The 20771-nt window shown below is 55.6% G+C and overlaps 1 protein-coding gene across 1 annotated transcript in view; it reads right to left on the bottom strand.

Moving 5' to 3' along the window:
* LOC117649618 overlaps positions 1-20771 on the bottom strand; it is a 92362-nt gene that overhangs the window by 65418 nt on the left and 6173 nt on the right. The window contains exon 2 of the mRNA XM_034392516.1: positions 17249-17323. Within this exon, the coding sequence (XP_034248407.1) occupies positions 17249-17323 (75 nt within the window). The remainder of the gene's footprint in view (positions 1-17248; positions 17324-20771) is intronic.

Below are 20771 nucleotides of genomic sequence, written 5' to 3' on the forward strand. Positions count from 1 at the left end.
TCGCCAGTTTATCGCTACCCGAGCGACATCGCTGGGCGACGCAGGGAAATGGGATGCCCGCTCCCGAGCGGCGGGTAGGGTAGGGTAGGGTTTGTGCCGCCGGGGGGGGTAGGGCAACGAGCGGCCGCGTCTCGGCGCTGGCATCGCTCGCCCGAGTTGCCCGCCCTATTGGAGGGTCTGGGAGCTGTTCGGAAGCAGCCTCCAGGCCAGACCCGCTAATAAACTCGACCACGCGCCGCCGCACCGCCGCCGCACTGTACTCCAATTCGGTGGCAAACCCGCGCCCGGCTGCCCGCCCCGGGGCCCGGTCAAGGGGAAACAACTTGAAATAAAGGGGTACATTTTTTCGGAAAAAAGTTGAAATAAATTGAAATAAGTGAAATAAATTGAAAAAGTTTGAAATAATGAAATAAGTTGAAATAAAGGGAAAAAAGTTGAAATAAATTGAAATAAGTTGAAATAAGTTGAAATAATTGAAATAAGTTGAAATAAGTTGAAATAAGTTGAAATAAGTTTGAAATAAGTGAAAAAAGTTGAAATAAGTTAAATAAGTGTGAAATAACTCGGAATTTCCCGTTATTTCGACTGCCCCGAGCACCAGGGGGCGGTTGGGGAAATGGGGGGGGGGGAACGGTGGTATACGGAACCGTGAACGCAAAGGGAACGTGGATTGAATGTGCCAAGAAGCGAGGGTGGGGGCACGTGTGGGGGTGGGGGACGTATGACTTAACCACAACCTCTCACTGGGCTAGTGAATTTTTACCAGATGATACCTGCACACTTGAAACATACTTAAAACTACTATACACATGAAGGTGTCAGCCTGCTTTTACTCTCGAGTCCAGAAACCAAGCGCGTATCCTATCAATATAATAGGGCAGCGGTTCCCAACCTTTTTCTTCGGACCCCAATTTGTACCCAAAAAATTTCCGCGCCACCGGGAAAAAATTTTCGCGACCCCACGCGACCCCTCCTTTAGCTGCCTTTGATAAAAAGTGCGATAATCCGGCTTAGTTTGGAAGCAGTATTGTCTAAAAGTTGATGAAAACGGTCAAAAATGTCTGTGAAAAATCGTGTTTTGGGCCGACTTTAAGCATCTACTGCGTCTGATCCGAGGCGGTATTTCGTCCTCCCTCAACGGGAAATTGTCTTGGACCTTCCTTTTGCGTGCCTTTGTTACGGAAAGCGAATATCTGCCTTAGTTTGGGAGCAGTACTGCCGCAAAGTTGATCAAAACGGTCACAAATGTTGAAAAATCGTGTTTTGGGCCGACTTTAAGCATCTACGGCGTCTGATCCGAGGCGGTATTTCGTCCTCCCCCAACGGCATTGGTCTTTGGACCTTCCTTTTGCATGCCTTTTTTACGGAAAGCGATTATCTGCCTTATTTTGGGGAGCAGTATTGCCGCAAAGTTGATCAAAACACATTTTTCAAACATTTGTGACAGTTTGGATCAACTTTGCGGCAATACTGCTCCCAAACTAAGGCAGATAATCGCTTTCCGTAACAAAGGCATGAAAAAGGAAGGTCCAAGCCCCAATTGCCCTTTGAGGGAGGACGAAATACCGCCTCGGATCAGACGCAGTAGATGCTTAAAGTCGGCCTAAAACACGTTTTTTCACAGACTTTTGTGAACGTTTTGATAAACTTCGCGTTATTTAAGCAGTCACTCGTCTGATTCGAGGCGGTATTTCGTCCTCCTAAACGGGCAATTGGTCTTTGTCCTTCCTTAGCATGCTTTGTTACGAAGTGCGATTATCTCCCTTAGTTTGGGAGCAGAAATGCCGCAAAGTTGTTCCCGCCAGTGCTGGGCGTGTGGGCCAGCCGGGAAACCACCGCGACCCCAGCCACCCCCCGACCCCTCAAAATTTTTTTCGCGACCCCAGGTTTGGAACCGCTGTAATAATGGGGGCGGGCTCCCGGGGGCGGGATGTGGCAGTGAGGCTTAGCCTGCGCGGAATTCGACAATACCCCCCCGGGTACAGCGCCAGCGGCACCGGGCGTAAAAAATGGCACCCCCTCCTCGCGCGCGACGGCCTTCGCGAAACATTGACAATCCCTCCCCGCCTGCCACGGCGGGGAAATATCGCGCAACAATGCCTCTCGATTCGGCCCGGCCTAGGGCGCGGGCTCGGCGGCGAGCGGTGCAGGCCACGGCTCGGCACGGCTACTACCAACAGATTTTTGCAGTGGGTGGGTGGGCTCGACCCCCGCACAGTGGGCCAGAACCCCTATTTTCGTGATCACGGCCTCCTGCCGAGGGGCCACCACTCTCATTTCAGGCGTACACAAACTATGGGATTACGGGAAATTTACTAGGGATTACGCGTGAAATTTTCGAAAATTGGTTCGAAACGTTGAAAAATAGCTCAAAACGTTAAAAAATGACTAAAAACGTTAAAAAATGACAAAATTTTTGTAAAGGATTACGTGTTTACGCCGTGGATTACCAGAGATTACCAGCCAATTTGTACACAGGTTACGGGGGTGGGGGCCCCCCTCGCCTCCTGCCAGCCGTTTTTTGACCGAATTGGATGAATTTTAACTGAAGCTTCCTAAAAGGTCCCTTTAGAGAGGGAAAAAGTCGGGTTTTGCATAATTGTTTTAAAAAGGTAATTTGGCAAATGTATAAACCCAATTAACACTAAATTGCAAAAAATGCTATTTTGTTGCATAGATTATGGATAAGCAGGTGCTGTGAAAAATTTCGGGACCACGGGACAACAGAAACATGCATATTTCGTAAATTTAAAAGGGTTAAAATTGGGTAAAAATGGAGGTTTTTGACTATTTTTTGTGTATTGGTGAAAGGGTTTAGGTTTTTTTGGGGGTATGATGTAAATACGGCACCCAAAACTTGTTCACACTCTCATTCCAGGAGCGTGCATCAGGTTGAAACAACGTGACAAAATGTCACATTGTTTGAGCATTGTGTCACTTCGTTTGAATGTGAAAAAACTAATTTTTTGTAGATTTACATTCAAAAGAATGTGACACTTTGTCCGTTCGTTTTAACGTGATGTCACGTTCCTGGGAAAGAGAGCGCATTCGTATATCGAGCGTGGACTAGTACCCCCAAAAAGGGGTTTACACGTCTAAGCAACCTGACACGTTCCAACACGCACTGAACAGTTTGTATTAGCGCAGAGACGTTTTAAAGGTACCAACACGTATAGTGAATTTTGGATTGTTCCGACACGTATCGACGAGTTTCAGTTTTCATCAAGTTTTACGCTTAAAAAGACGGGAGACTTCCCCACACCACCGACACTAAACCCCAACGTTAGAACGTCGACGCGTACCGATAAAACGTTCGAGTACGTTCGAAAACGTTTGAACCACTCGAACACGTTGGACCGTCCCGACAAGCTCAGACTTTCGGACACGTTCGAACACACTTTGAACCCTTTGGACACTTTCAGACTCCGAACTGGTTTTTAACTCGCCCGAGCAGGTTTGGACGCGTTTGAACACGTTCAAACACGTTCGAACAAGACATTTTTACTCAGGAAGCTACTAAATCAGATGCGGAGAGGCCTGAAGCCGATTTGGCATCAAAAAACATAACCGTCAAAACCCCAAATTTTTTTAGACATGCTAAAATTATCAAAAATCGGTGCTAAAAAAATTTCGGCTGAGTGCGGTTGAACGGCCGGTTGCCCAATGTGGCTACAGCATCCACCTACCGATCCAGTTGAAATGGTCGGGGGGGAAAAGGGGGGGAACATAACTTTTCCTCCAAATTTTTGTCGAATTTGGGCATTTTGGGCAATATTTTGCTTGGAAGTGTTGTCGTATAACCCTTTGGACGAAGTTCGGGTCTGGTTCTCTCCCAGCACATTTTTATACAGTTTTTTTAAAGTTCCGTGCTGATATGCAGGCTACCTGGAATGGTTTGCATCCAAACTGGGAGGAAACGATAATGTGCGATTTACACAAAAACATGAAAATATAGATACAAAATTTTGACTTTGCAGCCCTGCCATTCAAATACGATGCGTCCTATCGCCAAAACCAAAACTTGATTTTAGTTCAGTGGACTTTTTGAGTGGAGAAGCGGTATTGGATGGGTTCCAAAATCACTTTAAATTTTTACCCTATGATCACGGAAATAGGGCTTCTGACCCACGTGCGGGCCCCCTGGCTGTACGAGAGAGAGCGACTGTGCACGGTCGTGGCGAAGCGGCAGCGATCAGCGATGTGGCCATCCCCCCCCCCAGTCAATGTTGTCAAACGTTCCCGGGGCGGTCCCGTCACCGCCGGCAGTGTCGCTGGCGGCCCGGGCGCGCGTTGGTGCGCGCTTGCCTCGCTCTCAAGGCGGACCTATGGGAGAGACAAGGACGGCTGCGGGCCCAGCATAAGTAATTTTGTTTCACAGAAAGATGCTATTAATTCTCTCTGCTGAATTGGATTTTTTGTTGTCTAAATTTTTCAGGTCTGTTAAACAAACGTCCGTAGTTAGATTTTAAAAGAGCAGATACGACTGAGTTCGAATATGTCGCTACAATATAGTTCATCGTGGATTTTGGGGAATATATTTCCACAATGGTTACTAACCAGTCGTACTGCTGGAATTCCCCTCTCGTCCTGGTCAAGTTCAACAGGTTAATTTGGGGCCGATTAGCAAGTTTTAATTTGACCCTAGGCGACCCTAGGTTTAACCAACGCAAAGGGTTAAAAAGAGTAAAAACCGTAACAGCTTGAGTTCAGTATAATATGGTTAAAATAAGTGTGAAATCGGCTGAATTATGTTACAATTAGTGTGGAATGAGAGGAAATCTATGAAATAAGTTGAAATAAGTGTGAAATAAGTTGAAATAAGTGTGAAATAAGTTGAAATAAGTGTGAAATAAGCTGAAATAAGTGTGAAATAGCTTGAAATAAGTTTGAAATAGGTGAAATAAGTTGAAATAAGTGAAATAAGTTGAAATAGATTTGAAATAAGTGAAATAAGTTTTAATAAGTGAAATAAATTGAAATAAGTTGAAATAAGTTTGAAATAAGTGAAAAATTTGAATTTGAAATAACGGTGTACAAAATTTTCCCAAGTTGTTTCCCCCTCGGGCCAGGTCACTTCCAGCCCCGCGCGGTCTGGGCAGCAGGGCTGTAAGCGCGCCAGCGCGCCAGCGCGCCAGGCAAATCGGGTTCCGACCGATCGATAACCGCGCAGCTGAATTATTTCTAGTGGTGTTCACTGTTCAGCGCTGTTCACCGAGTAACGGAGCGGTCCGTGGGGCAGGACGGAAGGAGGCAGCCGTCTGCGATGACGGTCCCGTCGAAGGACGACCCACATCGCGGACGCGCAGCCCGGCCGCAGCCCGGCCGCAGCCACCCCCGCGGGCGCTCAGGGCGCTCAGGGCGCTCAGGGCCCCCTCCCACTGAAACCTCGCTGCACAGGGCCCCAGCGCGGCGAGGAGGTGGCCGGCCGGCCCACCGCGACTAGGGTACGCCCACGGCGGCCAGCCAGCCAGGAATAAAGCGGCAAGCGGCCCCACCGAGCCGCGCCACCAAGCCGCGCCGTGCGGCCACCCTAGCCGACCCTAGCGCGGCGCCTACCGCCCCACGCCACCGAGGACGGCCAGGAAATGGAAAAGGAGGCAGCTGCTTTCAGCTGCACGTGTGACCCAAGTGAAAGATATTCTCCAGCTGTTTTATCCTCGAATCTTATTTTCTTATCTCAAACAATTTGAATTTTTGGTTGAATTTTCGTAACTGAAGGTCCTGTCTTGTTTTACTTGGCATTTCCAGTGACGGCCCTGGCCACCACCGTGAGGGGGGCTTCCCTGTAGGAGCTGCGGCTCACCCCCTTGTCTTGGTCGCCTTGCCGCCCCCTCGCTCGCCTCGAAATTCCAATTCAAATGCAGCGGCGTCTGCTGGTTGGCGCCGATAAGCAGCTTTGCGGCGTGTCCGTATGCACAGGGCTGCGCGCCGCGCGCCGCTCCACTAGCACGAGCGCCCGTTCGACGCCTTGCTTCGCCTCCACTAGGCCTCCACGGCGTGCACGGCCTCCGCGGCCTGCCCGCCGGCCTTCGCACGACCCTGGCGGCCTTCTCTGTTTCCACCGCCATGACGGCATGCAGCCTCCACGACGTCGCCGTCACCAAGGCCGCCGAGGCCCCGCTGCTGGTCAGTGCCGGGCGCGGGGCGCGGGGCTGGAAGCGCGCCAGCAGCGGGAGACAGACCGGGCTTATGCAGAGCAGCAGCAGAGGCGGCAGCGCGGAGAGAAAAAAGAGTGATTTTCCCTTTGGGAAAATACGCGGTAATTTGGGTCGGGGGCGTCCGTGACCCAGACCCGGGAAAAAAAGACGCTTCGGCAGGGAGGGGGAGGGGCATGACGTGGAACAGGGCGGCGGGGATGGGGGGCCGTCTTGCAGCAAGCGGCGGCAAGCGCCACCCTGGGGGCGGCCAGGACCCTGGGGGTGAGGGGGCGCAGGCGGGGCAGGCCTTCCCTTCCTCAAGAGGGCGCCGATGGCGGCCGAGGGGGTGGGTGTCTGTCGGGTCGGGGCGGTCGGGGCGGTGGGGGGGTGGTGGCGCCGCGCGGCCCGTCCACCTCCTCGCCGGCCTGCCGTCCTGGTGCCTCGGCGCGCTCGGGAGGAAACAAACACAGTCCCAGCGGACCGGTTCGGTCTTGGTGTGCGTACTGCGTACAGCGTACTGGCCTCGTCTGCATGCCGAGCGACGCCGAGCCGAGCGGCGCCGGGGGGTGGCGCCCGCCGACGCCCCCCCACCGCCCCCCCCGCCCCGCCCCCGCCCCGCCACCGCCCCGCCACCCCCCCGCCCCGCCCCGCCACCGCCCCGCCATCGCCCCGCCATCGCTCCGCCATCGCGGCGCTGCACGCAGCGGCCCGGAAGACAGTGGGCGGGCTAAACTCTGGGCACGTTTGAGCTCTATGGATACGAACCAAGCGCATGGCACCGCCAACGGCTTGCCGTTCGAGCCGGGAACACACTGTGACCGATGATTCGAGTTGCGTTTGAGGCTTGGTCGTCTCCACTGTGCTGTGCTGTCAACGGCGCGGGAAATGGCCGGGACGAGCCGCAAGCAGCGCGCAGTGGGCCAGAAGACCGGTGGAGGCGGCCGAAGCTCCAAAGCTCCAGAGTCACTAAATGGGCCTCGAACCGAGAGTGTGACCCCACCAACAGATTGCTCCCGCAACGAGGAATCCATTGGTGGGGTCAAACGTTCGATTCTAGTCCTGTTTGGCGACGCTAGAGCTCAAAACGCGTCTGGGGTTTTGGTCACCTCCTCCGGTCTTCTGGCCCACTGGGCAGCAGTGGCAGGCAATGGCAGGCAATCCAGAGGCAGTGGCGGCGCCATTAAAACGGCAAGGCAGAGCGCGGAGCCTGGCCGTGCTTTACAACCCCATCATCTCGCTGCGAAACACGCCGGACGTCCCTCTGGGCTGCTCTGCGCCGCTCTGCGCCGCCACGGCAACCAGAAGGCGGGCCTGCGGGGCGGGGACTGAGGAGGTGGCAGACAGAAAACAGAACAACGGGCCGTTTTATGGGCTGCGGCAGTATACGTCATTGCGCAGAGAGAGAAAGACAGAGAGAGACATGACCGGACAACCGGCGGCAGTCGGATCCGGCCTCGCGTGTGTTTCCTCTCTTTTCATTTTCAGCAGGATTAATATATGAAGAGAAAAATGGAAAAACGGCGGGCCCACCTCGCCATCTCGCCGCCCTGCTGCGAACCATCCGTCTCGTTGACGTCGGCCACGTCGGCCGTGTCGGCCCGGCGGGGGGCGGACGGGACATGGGAGTGCACTGAACGGGGTTCTTTACGACTCCGGCCTGTGGGCGCGGGGCGGGGCGCGCGTTGTGGGCGTGCTGCGTGTCCGCGCGAGGGAGAGAGACGGAGCGTGCGTGACGCATCATAAATGTACCCGTCTGCACCAGCTGAGTCGCCTGATACTGTTCCTGGAGTACGTTGGATTTCCCGGGAGCATTTCGCGAATAACCACCGCCCCTCCAGTGTTGAAGGTTGAGGTTGTTTGCACCGCCTTCCACCCGCCGCGTTGCCGCGTTGCCGGTCTGCTGCGGGCAACGATGCGGGCGCGGGACAGTGGGCCAGAAGACCAGTGGAGGCGGCCAAAACTCCAGACGCGTTTTGAGCTCCAGAGTCGCTAAATGGCACTCGAACCCAACGTGTGACCCCACCAACGGATTGCTCTCCGAACGAGGAATCCATTGGTGGGGTCACACGTTCGATTCGAGTCCTGCTTAGCCACTCTGGAGCTCAAAACGCGTCTGGAGTTTTGGCCGCCTCCACTGGTCTTCTGGCCCACTCCGCGGGACGCTCTGCTGGACGCGCGGGTGGACGCTGGTGGCGCGTCGCGCGGGACACCGATTTTGAATGTTTGAACAACCTTGGAATGCAGGCGGAGGCAGGTCCGGCGGGGGGACGACAAACATTGAAGAGGGGTTCGCAGGGCGGTGGGCCGAATCGAAGCCGGTCCACCCCGGTGACGCAAGTCGCGTCCACATCTCCACCGCCCCGGCAGCCCCGGCAGCCATGGCAACTGGAGCACCACTAAAACTAAAACAGCGCAACGGAGTGGTGGCGAGACGAGAGCCAGCCGGCCAGGACCGGTCCAATCCACTAATGGCGAGTCCTCTCTTTCTTCACCGCGACACACGCACGCACTCACTCGCCCGAGTGCGTGTCCCAACTCCGAAAGGTCCACAAAAAGACCGCGAACAAAGCAGCCAAGCACCGGTGGACAGCCTCATCCTTCAAAGGGCCACCCCGTTGGTTCCGTCGCGAGTTTGATTCGAGGGCTGTTTTTTTCAGCCCGTTGAAAGCGGCAGTCAGCGAGTCAGCCCAACCGGCCGAAGGCGCTTCATCCAGCCGAACATGTAACAACTGGCTCTCTCCTCTCTCTTCTCTCTCTCTCTCTCTCTCTCTCTCTCTCTCTCTCTCTCTCTCTCTCTCCCATGAACCGTTACGTGATTTATGGAAGGGCTGTGGCGTGCCCCGATCGGCCGAACACAAAAACATAATTGAAGCCCCGGCCGGCCGGACACGGACACGCTAAAGCGCGCTAAAGCAGGCTAAGCGAAGGCGGCAGCAAGGCCGCCCCGTTATCCGATTGTGTCATGAGGGGACAAATTCCCTTCCCTGATTTACTGCGGGCCCCTCTTGCGCCTGTGCGCGCCAAATCCTGACCCTGCCCGGATCAGGCTTTAAGAAGGGGGAGGGGGGGGCAGAGAGAGAGGGAGAGGGGGGGGGGGGAGAGGAGATTGTCCGCTGGGAGCTGATCCCGAGATGGCGGGGCGGGGGCGGGGCCCGGGTGGGCCGGAAGTGTCTGATTCCGAACAGTTGTTTCGTCGATCTCCGTCGCTCTCTGTCCCTCTTGCACCCTGACGGAACGCTCAAGAGAGTGCGAGAGAGTCGACAGTGCTCTTTGCAGACGCAGCAGCGAGTGCTCGGAGATACTTATCCACCCCGCCGAGAACCGATCGAGGCAAACGGCATTACCTGCTGTCTGACGAGAAACTCATTCTGTAACGATTTTACCCGGCGGCCCGGCTGCAGCTCCCTGGCGGCATCCCGAGGGGGAAACGACTTCGGTTACACTCTCAATCTTCTATAGACTTTTTATTCTATATTATGAAAATTTTTTTCTGTGGCTTAGTGATTTTAGAGCGTAACTATAATATAGTAAAAAATCACGGTATTTTGCTGAAAAAAATCTCTGTGAGCTGCAGATAATTTCATGAAGGAAAATACAGTATTACAGACAAATATTTACTGCAGCAATAGTAATTTAATATCATCAGTGGACAGATACGAGAAAAAATGTCAATGACAACAGAATATATTGTCTGTGCATACAGTAAAACTATTCTACAACAACAGTGAAAATTCTTTGTGATGCACAGAAAAGTTAGTCTGTAAGTCTACAGAAAAATATTTTGGAATTGTTTGGGAACTTCGATAGTGCTAAAATGGGTTCAATAACTTCTTTATTTCCCATCCAAACCTATGTCATGCCTTGACATTTTTTGTTCGCCTTGTCAATACAAATCAATTGCTGCAAATAAATGCCCATTTAGGCCACTTAAATTAACTCATTAATCTTTTACCGTGGTACACGCAGAATAATTTCACTATAAGTACCACATTACTTTTCCCATAATCTACAGTAAAAAATACTATATTCATGAAAAATGTTTACTGCATTCACACAGTTATTTTTCTCTGTAGGTTTTTACTGTGCTTTACAGAAGATAAAGTCAATCCCATGTCTAAAAATCCACTAAGACCATAGTGGATCCTCTAAGATTTAGCGGATCCACTAAGATTTTAGAGGATCCTCTAAGATTTCACCGGATCCGCTTTGGCCCTATCGGATCCGCTTTGGCCATATCGGATCCGCTTTGGCTCTATCGGATCCGCTTTGGCCATATCGGATCCGCTTGCGCCCTATCGGATCCGCTTTGGCCATATCGGATCCGCTTTGGCCCTATCGGATCCGCTTTGGCTTACCGGATCCGCTTTTGCCTGGCCGGATCCGCTTTGGCCTTGCCAGATCGTCTAAGACCTTACCGGATCCCATGACCTAAGCGGATCCTCTACGGGCGTCCCGAAATGAAGTGGCTGTAAAATCGAAAGTTATTGGAATTTTGAGCTCAAAATTTATACAGGGCATGTTGAAGAGAATTCACTAGGGCCATTTGAATTTCATTGCAATCGAAGAACATGATTTCGCTATCTCGAAAACCGCTGATGGTAGCGAAAAACGGATTGCAGATTTGGATCGGACTCCAGTTTCAGTACCCCCGGAGCCCTCTTTTCAAAATTCAAATCCCTGTTAAAGTCTTTAAATTACATATTACATCTTGCTTAGAGGATCCACTACTATACAGGATCCGCTAAGCCGCTTAGGGGATCCGCTAAGACCATAGCGGATCCGCTTGAAAGGGTGCGATTTCGACAAAGCGGATCCGCTATGATAGAGGATCCGGCAGCGGATCCTGTAACCGGATCCGCTTTGTCGAAATCGCACCCTTTCAAGCGGATCCGCTATGGTCTTAGCGGATTTTTAGACATGGGATAAAAGGTTTTCAGTTAGTTTGCTGTATATTTTTACTACGGCTGATCGTAAATTTCACTGTGACAACAGTAAATCTCTTTTTACTATAGATATATTGGAAAAAAAGTCCATAGAGATGCTGAGAGTGTATCCGATGTACAGCAAATTGGTTATCCGCTATCCGGATAACCAGAAATTTCGAAGTAATCCGGGGAAATTCCGAGGTAATCCGGGGTAATCCGGTGTAATCCAATGGTAATCCTGGAAATTTTTCGATGTAATCCGGAGGTAATCTGCGGGTTATCCGGGGTTATCCCTATCCGATGTACACAAAATTTCTCAGTCGTTTCCCCCTCGCGGCATCCCGATGGGGACGCGAAGCGGAGCGCCGAATGGACACTGCACTGCAATGCCGTGGGTCCGACGGTCCGACGCCACGGCGGCGACGCGACAGCCCAGCAAATAACATTTCCGGTGGATCGAATGGAAAAGTGCGAGATACGCGAAATAGAAAGAACTCGCCTTTTCCCCCTGTCCACTCCCGGATTCTATTGTCATTTTTTTTTTCGGACGGGTACGGGAGCGCCTGCTGCAGACAGCTGCACTAGCATTGGCGATGGCCGCACACAGTCAGCAAATTTCGCAACTTGCAGAGATTTCGTGGCACTTTTTGTCTCAACTAACGTAAATTTTCCCTTTACCAGCAGGTAAATTGACCTAACACCAAGGGGTTACCCACTCAAATTTTTAGCGTACACAGGATTCGTGATTACCAAAATTACCAGGATTACTAAAATTACCGGGATTACCAGGATTACCTAATGATTACTATGATCACCGAAAGATTACCACGATTACCAAGCGATTACCATGATTACCTAATGATTACCATGATTGCTCAGCGATAACAATGTCTATTAGCATTCTTGGATAATATCCGTGTTCTCACTTTCACTTGAATGGCTCGTCTCCGGAAACAGCGCTACTGCGAATAATGCATAGTGTATTTGCCGGCCATAGCTCACCATAGGAGCCAAGGTGATGAGAAGTGACAGTGTTGCGGGATTTCGTCTGCTTGGTTTTCTTGGGGTATGGTACAAGATTCTGGCGTGGTCGGGCGTAAGAGAAGTTTATTTTTCCGCCATTCCACCCCTGACTTCTTAAGAGACTAAGTTAAAACAAGTTCCATTTTTTGGTTAAATATAAAAACTGCAAACAAAAAATAATTCTTAATAATAAAATATAGTGGAGAGGCAACTTCTTTGAGAGTCCTCTTAAGTAGTATCTTTGTCAGCAATAGTTTTGGATCGATTACCACAAGATTACCACACGATTACTACGATTACCACAAGATTACTACAATTACTACAAGATTACCACGATTACCAAGATTACCGAGATTACCACGATTACCCATGATTACCGAGTGGGTGTACACAGGATTACCTCAGTGGGTAACCCCTTGCCTAACACTATGATTTCGTGCACCCTTTTCTCCGGGACAGCGTCCCACACACTGCTAGCTGTGACCGCGTGGGTGGAGTCCCTGCAGACTCCGTGCAAGGCAAGCAAGGCGAGCAGGGCGAGCAGGGCGAGCAGGGAGGCAACTTCCTCCTTTCATCTCCATCAGCAAGCGGCATCTTGCCCCGCCGCCCCCGCCGCCCCGCCGCCCCCGCCGCCCCCGCCGCGCCCGCCGCCCCCGCCGCCCCCGCCGCCCCCACCGTCCCCGCCGCCACGGCGTCAAAGCGCCGCGCTTTCGGGATGCGGGGGCGGGGCGGGGCGAGGCGGGGCGGGGCGGGGCGGGGTGGGGCGGGGCGGGGCGGGGCGGGGCGAGGCAGGGCGGGGCGCAGGCGGCGTCCCCAATGACAAGTCGCGCTGATAACGCGGTGGTGGCGCAGCTCGGCACGGCATGGCGCCGATCGGAAACCCGGGGAGAAATTCACTCGACCGACCCTCGCCGCAACCCACAACGTTGCCACCGCCGTCTGGAGTCCGTGGCGGCGGCGCGGCGGAGGAGGGGGTGTCTTTGTCTTATTAAATAGCGAGCTTGATGAGTTCGGCTGTCAATAATGGACTGCTTTTGATTTATTGAGGCGGTCCAGCTACCCGAAGTGGAGCCGGGCGGGCAGGACACCGCGCACGGTGGGCCAGAAGACCGGTGGTGACGGCCAAAATTCGAGACGCGTTTTGAGCTCCAGAGTCGTTAAATGGGATTCAAACCCAACGTGTGACCCCACCAATGGATTGCTCTCTGAACGAGAAATCCATCGGTGGGGCCCACGCTCGGTTTGAGTCCTGTTTAGCGACTCTGGAGCTCAAAACGCGTCTAGAGTTTTGCCCCCTCCACCGGTCTTCCGTCCCACTGTGCCACGCCGCACCGCGTCAACTCAATAAACCAGCGAGCCATTGAATCAGAGAGCGGCCCGGACTCTCGCACACATCGACACCTGGCCGCCGTCAGGTCGCCGCCAGCGTGCCCGCGGCCTCGTCGCCGCCCCCTCCGACCGGCCCGCGCGGCCCACGCGACGGGACGAAACATCCCCGCCATAATTAAATCAGCGCGAGGCAGGGAAAGGGAGGCCCGCGGCGGCAGGGCGACCCGGAAGACGCGCGGCAACGCGTTCTTCGCAACAGAGTTTCCCGCCAAAATTGAAAATCTAATAACTTGAATGCGAGGCAAACGTCAAAGCCGAATTAAATTAGCACGCAGCGCGGCGGCGGCGATATTGCAAAACTCGCGACAGTGGCGCTGCGCCCCCAACTATTCTTCTTGGAGCAGTGAGTCTCCGGCGCGCAGTAGGCCAGAAGACTGGTGGGGACGGCCCAAATCCGAGACGCGTTTTGGGCTCCAGAGCCGCCACATGGGACCCGAACCCGACGTGCGACTCCACCTATGGATCCCTCGTCTACAGAGCAATCCATTGGTGGGGTCACACGTTCGGTTCGAGTCCCATTTAGCGACTCTGGAGCCCAAAACGCGTCTCGGATTTCCACCGTGCGACGCGGCTGCGACGCCGCCACCCCTCTACCGCCTTGCGCACACACTCGAAAAACGGAATTCGTCGCCACACGGCGAGACTGCGAGACTGCGCAGCGAGACTCACGCCCGTCCGCCCTGTTGATGGCGGGTACCTGTTTGGACAGATGCGCCGAGTGGGGGAGAGAGGGCGCCGAACGCGCCCAAGGTGTGTGCCCCGGTGGATGGCGGTGGGTCAACCTGCCGGCATCCTGGCCTGGCCGGAACGCGGTTCCTTCGTGTGCGTGGTGTGTTGGTGTTGGTGTTGGTGTGTGTGTGTATGGTGTGTGTGTTGTTTAAGGGGGTTTGGTGTCGAGTGTGCTAGTGTGTGTGGTGTGGGTGGTGCTGCGCATTAGCAAGTGTCATGGCCGTCATGGCGGCGCAGAGAGAAAAGCCGTTTTTCCTCTTACGCTCTAATTTTCAGACCCAGCCAATCTCCCCCTGTCCCCGGCCTGGCCCGGCCCGGCCCGCTGCCTACCCGACACCGACGCGACCTCCTCGCGCCTGACTCGCCTGACTCGGCTTTACCGCCTCCCTCCGCCTCCTCTTTCGCTTCGCTGTCTTTCCGCGCAGTAAACTTTGATGACTGTTCATTACAAAATGTGGCCGGCCTGCCACCACGCTGGCAGCACGGCCATGGCGGCCATGGAGGCCGTGGTGGCGGCGACATCGATCCCTGCTCCTTAGGAACGCGGGGCTCGAAGAGCCGTCTCGCCAGGTTCGAAAAGAAGTGTGCCTGGTGGCAGAGGCGTTGGGCCAGGGCCGGCGGGGCCCCGGCTGCCCCCGGCCGTTCCGGCCCGGCCTGCAGCCCCCTGGGCCCCTGGCGAGGGGTCGACAACTACCTCGAGCCGTGTACGAGGTAGTATATATTACCGGTAATATAAGTAATATAGGGTAATATAAGGTAATATACGGAAATAAAACAACGGTAATATATGATAAAAGAAGATGAGAACGTGACACAGTATCCTTGACTAAGGCTAAAATCAGGAGTTCTGGCTAGAATTTTGGTATTATGCAGACCTTACCCTCGTTTCATGACAGCGCCCCCTGTCAGATAAAAGGTATGCAACCCGATGCAACCTATCTGACAAAAGTATGGCGCGTAGCTTCATGTCAGATTGAACACGGACATCAAATCCGAATTTCTTCCTGTTGCAAGGAGAAGCCTAATAGCTTTAACACCTTGATACCAAGGTTCAGTACGGCAAGTTTAACGTTAGTTTAGGTTAGAAACAAGCAAATCACAGAAATATGTGGTAATATAGTGGTAATATAGAGGTAATATACGGTAATATAGGGTAATATACGGTAATATAAGGTAATATAGAGGTAATATAAGCTCTGCGTACGAGGTAATATGGGAGTTGTCGACCCCTCGGCCCCTGGGGCGCTTTCGGGGGATTCTTTCTTCGAGCAGCCTGGGAGGCTGGAAGGATGCTGGATGGCAGCCCACCGACAGCAAACGCCGACCCACACTGCAGGACGGCGAGATCTCCTGAGTCCCGCGCGCGGTCCCGCGGCACGGCCGGTCCGGGCTGGGCAGTCGCAGAGAGGTGCGGCGCACGGAATGCCCGAACGCCCCGACCCGACCCGCTGGGGGCGGTCCGACCCATCCGACCCACTGCGACCCAATGCCCTTCCCTTCGCCTCCCCGACCCGCTCGCTCTGCCGCACCGGGCCATCTCATACGCAACCCAGGTAGCAGGGCCGGCAGGGCCCCTCACCCACCTCAAATGTCTGGACCCGTCCGTGCGCCCCGACCCGGACCCCGCCGACCGTCTTGGCCGCACTTAGATGACGCTTTACCCGCCCGGTCGCCTCGCCCGCCTCGCCCCGCGCCCTTCCCGTGCTCTATTCGCCTCTTTTTCCCTACCTGCTGGTGCACTGTAACATAGAGGGAGGTTTGCCACTTGCCCTTGAGTGCCGCCCACTCGTACCAGGCGGGCGATGGCGAGCGTCCGAGAGTCCGAGCCCTGGTCCGAGCCGAGACGACACCCCCGGACACCCCCAGCGCGCGGCCGGCCTGGGAAGGCACAGGTGTGAGGGACGGAGCGGACGGAGCCCCTCCAAGTCAGGCCGGCGCGCCACGCCCCCACCACGTCCCCACCACCGCAGGGCACTACAGGTTACTACACCGCCAGGGCACTACACCGCAGGGCACTAACACCGCAAGCCACTACACCGCGAGGGCACTACAACGACTGCATGACGGCGGACGGAGTTGGCGGGGGCCAAGTCGTGGTGGCCGCCCATCAAACACCACGACCAGACGTCGCGACATGTCGCCGCACGGCCTGGCTGGTAAGAAAGGCCTCCAAGAAACTCCCCACCGAGCGAAAACCCAGGAGGGAAGTTCACCAGTTCCGGCAAAAAAAAAAACAACATTAATTTGGCGCAGCTGGATGTCCTTTTCGTTCCCTTTTTGGCGCGTCGGTGAGGGAAGTGCGAGGAGTGCACCTCAATCACCGGCCCTTTGTGTGGGAATCCAGCCTGCCGTGCCAGCTCATCCCACCGTCCCGCCACCGTCGGGGACCTGGGACCGGGACCGGGGAGGGCCCAGGCACGGCCCCGCCAGCCCCACCCACTCGCTGCAAAGCCAAAGCCAACAGCCAGCGCGCCAGCATGCAGATTCCACAGAGTGACGTGTCAGCTACGAAGTTTCGCGCGAAGTGACGGACAGCGTGACGGACAGCGTGACGGACAGCGGGACGGACAGCGTGACGGACAGCTGGACGGACAGCGTGACGGACAGCGTGACGGACAGCGTGATGAACAGCGTGATGAACAGCGTGACGGACAGCGTGACGGACAGCGTGACGGACAGCGTGACGGACAGCGTGACGGACAGCGTGACGGACAGCGTGACGGACAGCGTGAAGGACAGCGTGATGGGCAGCGTGACGGACAGCGTAACAGACAGCGTGACGGACAGCGCAACGGACAGCGTTACGGACAGCGTGACGGACAGCGCAACGGACAGCGCAACGGACAGCGTGACGAACAGCGTTACGGACAGCGTGACGGTCAGCGCAACGGACAGCGTGACGGACAGCGTGACGGACAGCGTGACGGACAGCGCAACGGACAGCGTGACGGACAGCGTGACGAACAGCGTGTGACGCAGCTCTAGGTGCACGAGTCGCTACGGTACTCGACCGGCTCCAGGCCGGTTAGGACGGAGGGTGCCTACCTGGACAGGTTTCACCGTCTTGGCTCGGTGGAGCAGCCCCATATCTGACACGGTTCGGATGGCATTGCCTCTCACCTGCAAGCAGAAAATGGTGGTGCTACAACATCGGACAAGGTGCACTCTTCGTCTACGCGCCCCACTCAGCGAGCGCCTGTGAAGTCGGGGGTAGGCAAGCCCGCGACGCACCGGTGCGGCCGCTGTGCCTGCCGCCGGGCGCTCTGGAGTCTGGAGCGCTGTGCGCAGTGGGCCCAAAACTCTAGACGCGCTTTGAACTTCAGAGTCGCTAAGTATGACTCGAACCGAACGTGAGACCCGACCAATGGATTCCTCGTCCAGAGAGCAATCTATCGGTGGGGTCACACGTTCGGCTCGAGTCCCATTTAGCGACTCTGGAGCTCAAAACACGTCTCGAGTTTTGGCCACCTGCACCGGTCTTCTGGCCCACGGTGCTCCGGTGTGGCGCCGTGAGACTAGCCGGGGGCGGAGGCGCGCCTAGGCGGAGAGCGGATTTGTGTGTTCCGGCAATCCGGCGGTGTAGCCCATGTCGTCCATGTCGTGCGGAGAGCAGCAGTGTAGCATTGTAGCGGTGTAGGCCCCGGGCAGCAAAGGCCCCAGGCCGACAAGGACAGCTGGCGGACAGGCGCACTGCAAGGGGGCTCAAAGCCAGCGTCCCCGCCGACCTTCCTCACAAATTTTTCGTTTTGAATGATGAACAGGACAGCATTTTCACCCACTATGAGAGCTCGGCTGGTGCTGAGGCAAACTTGTAAAGACGCCCGGTTTTGTTTATTTTTCTCGACGGCGTAGAGTTGTACAGGATTCCGGACTGCCGGCCGGGGACTGGAGGAGTTCAACATTCCAAACATTCTTTCTCTCCAAAGTTTCCAGCGCGCGCGTTTTACTTCTTTTCCTGCCAGGGCAGCAGGAGGAAAGGCGGCCTAAACACGATCTGCTTCCTCCTTATTTTTGCCCTCCATGCCATGCAGGCACCCCGCCCCGCGCCGCCCCGCCCCGCCCGATCGGGGCGCTGCTTGCGACCAATTTCAATGCCGCGCCTCTTGGCTTGAATGGAGCGAATCCTTGCAATCTCTTTCCCGGAGCGGGGGAGGCCAGTGCGGGGAAGACTAGCATCACCGGGTGCCGTGCGCGCCGTGTGCCCGCCCGATGGCCGCAGCAGCCCAGAGACAAATCAGGGTGCCTCTGCCCTCCGCAGCCCCGCTACTAGGCCTGGGCGATTAATCGAATAATCGAAAATAATCGCGATTATTTTGTTAATCGTCCGATTATTTCAAACCCCCGATTAGTGGTTCGGTAATCGAAGGATTGACCGATTATTTAACGATGATCGATTATCGATTAATCGTCTCATTATCGGATGTTCTTTTCATCACCTGTTCAAATTCTGAGCGGAAAAGTCTTGAAAAGTTTTCAGTTAAGGCACGAAAAAGCTGTCTCAGACACTCGAGGTTGCGCCAATGGTATTCCTATCCTCTTATTAAACGCTGTTTTCACAATAGTACGAGTATTAACCTTTGTTTGTCAATTTCCAAATAATCGGTTTCCCCCGATTAATCGTTGATTTTCGATTAATCGTGTACGTTTTCGATTACCGATTACCGAACTGCTAATCGACACCAATCGCGATTATTTTATTCATCGGCCGATTACGATTACAACCAATAATCGCCCAGGCCTACCCGCTACTGCAGACTGATTCCGAGAGTCGTTATCGTCGCTCTGTCTCTCTCGCACCTGTACGGGGTGCCCATGAGTGCGACAGAGACAGAGCGACGAAAACGACTCTCGGAATCAGACTATCGGGACAGCGCGCGGCGCGCCGCGGCGAGGACGCCACACCGTATTTTAGCGCGCCGCGGAAGCGCATGCGAGGAGCGATACGTACTCGCTGTGCTCCTTCATCACCGCGGCCGCAAGATATATATATTGCCGGTGCTGGCATGTCTGAATGGAGCCGTAGCAACTGCGGGGTGCTAATGGTGGTGGGGGGAGGGGGCAGTGAATGATGACCCTCTAGGCCGTCCAGGCCGTCCGGCCGTCCTGACCAGCAGCAGCGGCGGCACCAGACCGATTCCGAGAGCCGTTTTCATCTCTCTGTCTCTCTCGCACTCGTGGGGCGTTCCGTATAGGTGCGAGAGAGACAGAGCGACGATAACGACTCTCGGAATCAGTCTGCAGCGGGCGGCGAGGTCGTGAGGTGCTGCTTCTCATTGTGAGCCCACTCCGCTCTACTAAAACAAGGCAGGGGCGGCGGGTCCAGCGGCAGCGCGGCAGGCTGCCTCCAGCCTCCACTCGGTCTCTCTCGCACCCCTGCGGGCCGTATGGGCCACTCCGTGAGTGCGAGAGAGACGCCGTTGTGGAGTGTGGCCCAGCACCCTTATCACGCCGGTGCCCATAGTGCGTGACCCTTCGCCCTTCGGGGCCCGCGAGGGGCCCGCCGCCCGAAGCCCGAACTGCGGCCCCCTCGGGCAAGGCTTCGGCCCGGAGCGGCCCGCTCCCGCTGGAACGGCTCCTCACACTTTAATGTGAAACGGAACGCTAGATCGCCATGTTTCTTTTATGTTTTCTCCTTTTCCCCACTCTCACGGCAGCCATCAATAGGTGATGAATGGTGTAGCGACCGGCATGCTCTGCAGCGCGCGTCAAAAGGCGCGAGGCTCTTTAGGCGCCACGCGTGATGCGGATACGGAATCGCTGCTGCGGTGCGGCAGGCCAGGCAGGCGCATTCCGTCGCTCTGTCTCTCTCCCACTCACGGGGCGCTCCGCACAGGCGCGAGAGAGACAGAGCGACGGGCTCTCGGAATGAGTAGTGTGCCTGCCGGAGGCGGAGGCGGCAGCACGGAAAAGTAACGGCGACCGCTGCCGGAGGGACTGGAGGCCCTCCAGTGGAGGGTCGGGCAAATCTGCCACATCAGGGACCGGCTGTCGGCGAGACGGCTGAGATGTGTCGCTGAAAATGATGTATGGCCGACGGCGCGAACAGGCTAGGCCAGGCTAGGCCAGGCTAGGCCAGGCTAGGCCAGGCTGGGCCAGGCTAGGCCAGGCTGGGCCAGCCCAGGGCCTCGACGGCCGCGCCGGCCGCACGCCACCGCTGTGTCACCGGGAGGCTGGGCCGCTGTCGCGCCCGTCGATGGAGACGCGATTCCAAAGAGTCGCTCTGTCTCTCTCGCACCCGCACGGCAAGCCCAGCCCGCTCCATTGGAGCGACAGGGACAGAGCGTGACGGTGCGCTACGTACAGCTCGACACTAACGAGTGACACGCGGTCGAAGGAGTGATAAGGGAAGGGCGATCGCGAGGCGAGGCGGCGCTGACGGCGCGGCGTTGTGACAACGCGACAACGCGACCACGCGCGGCACGAGATGAGGATAAGGGTGTCCGGGACGTCCTCGAGCGCCGCGACGACGCGCCGCCGGAGCCTCCAAGCCACGCAGGCAGTGCTGGCAGTGTGCTGGCAGTGCCCCAGGCAGCCGTGCTCGGGGAAAAGTTACTTTAGGAGAACTGGT

The sequence above is a fragment of the Thrips palmi genome, unplaced genomic scaffold, assembly GCF_012932325.1.
Source record: "Thrips palmi isolate BJ-2018 unplaced genomic scaffold, TpBJ-2018v1 HiC_scaffold_4, whole genome shotgun sequence".
Classification (NCBI taxonomy): Eukaryota; Metazoa; Arthropoda; class Insecta; order Thysanoptera; family Thripidae; genus Thrips; species Thrips palmi.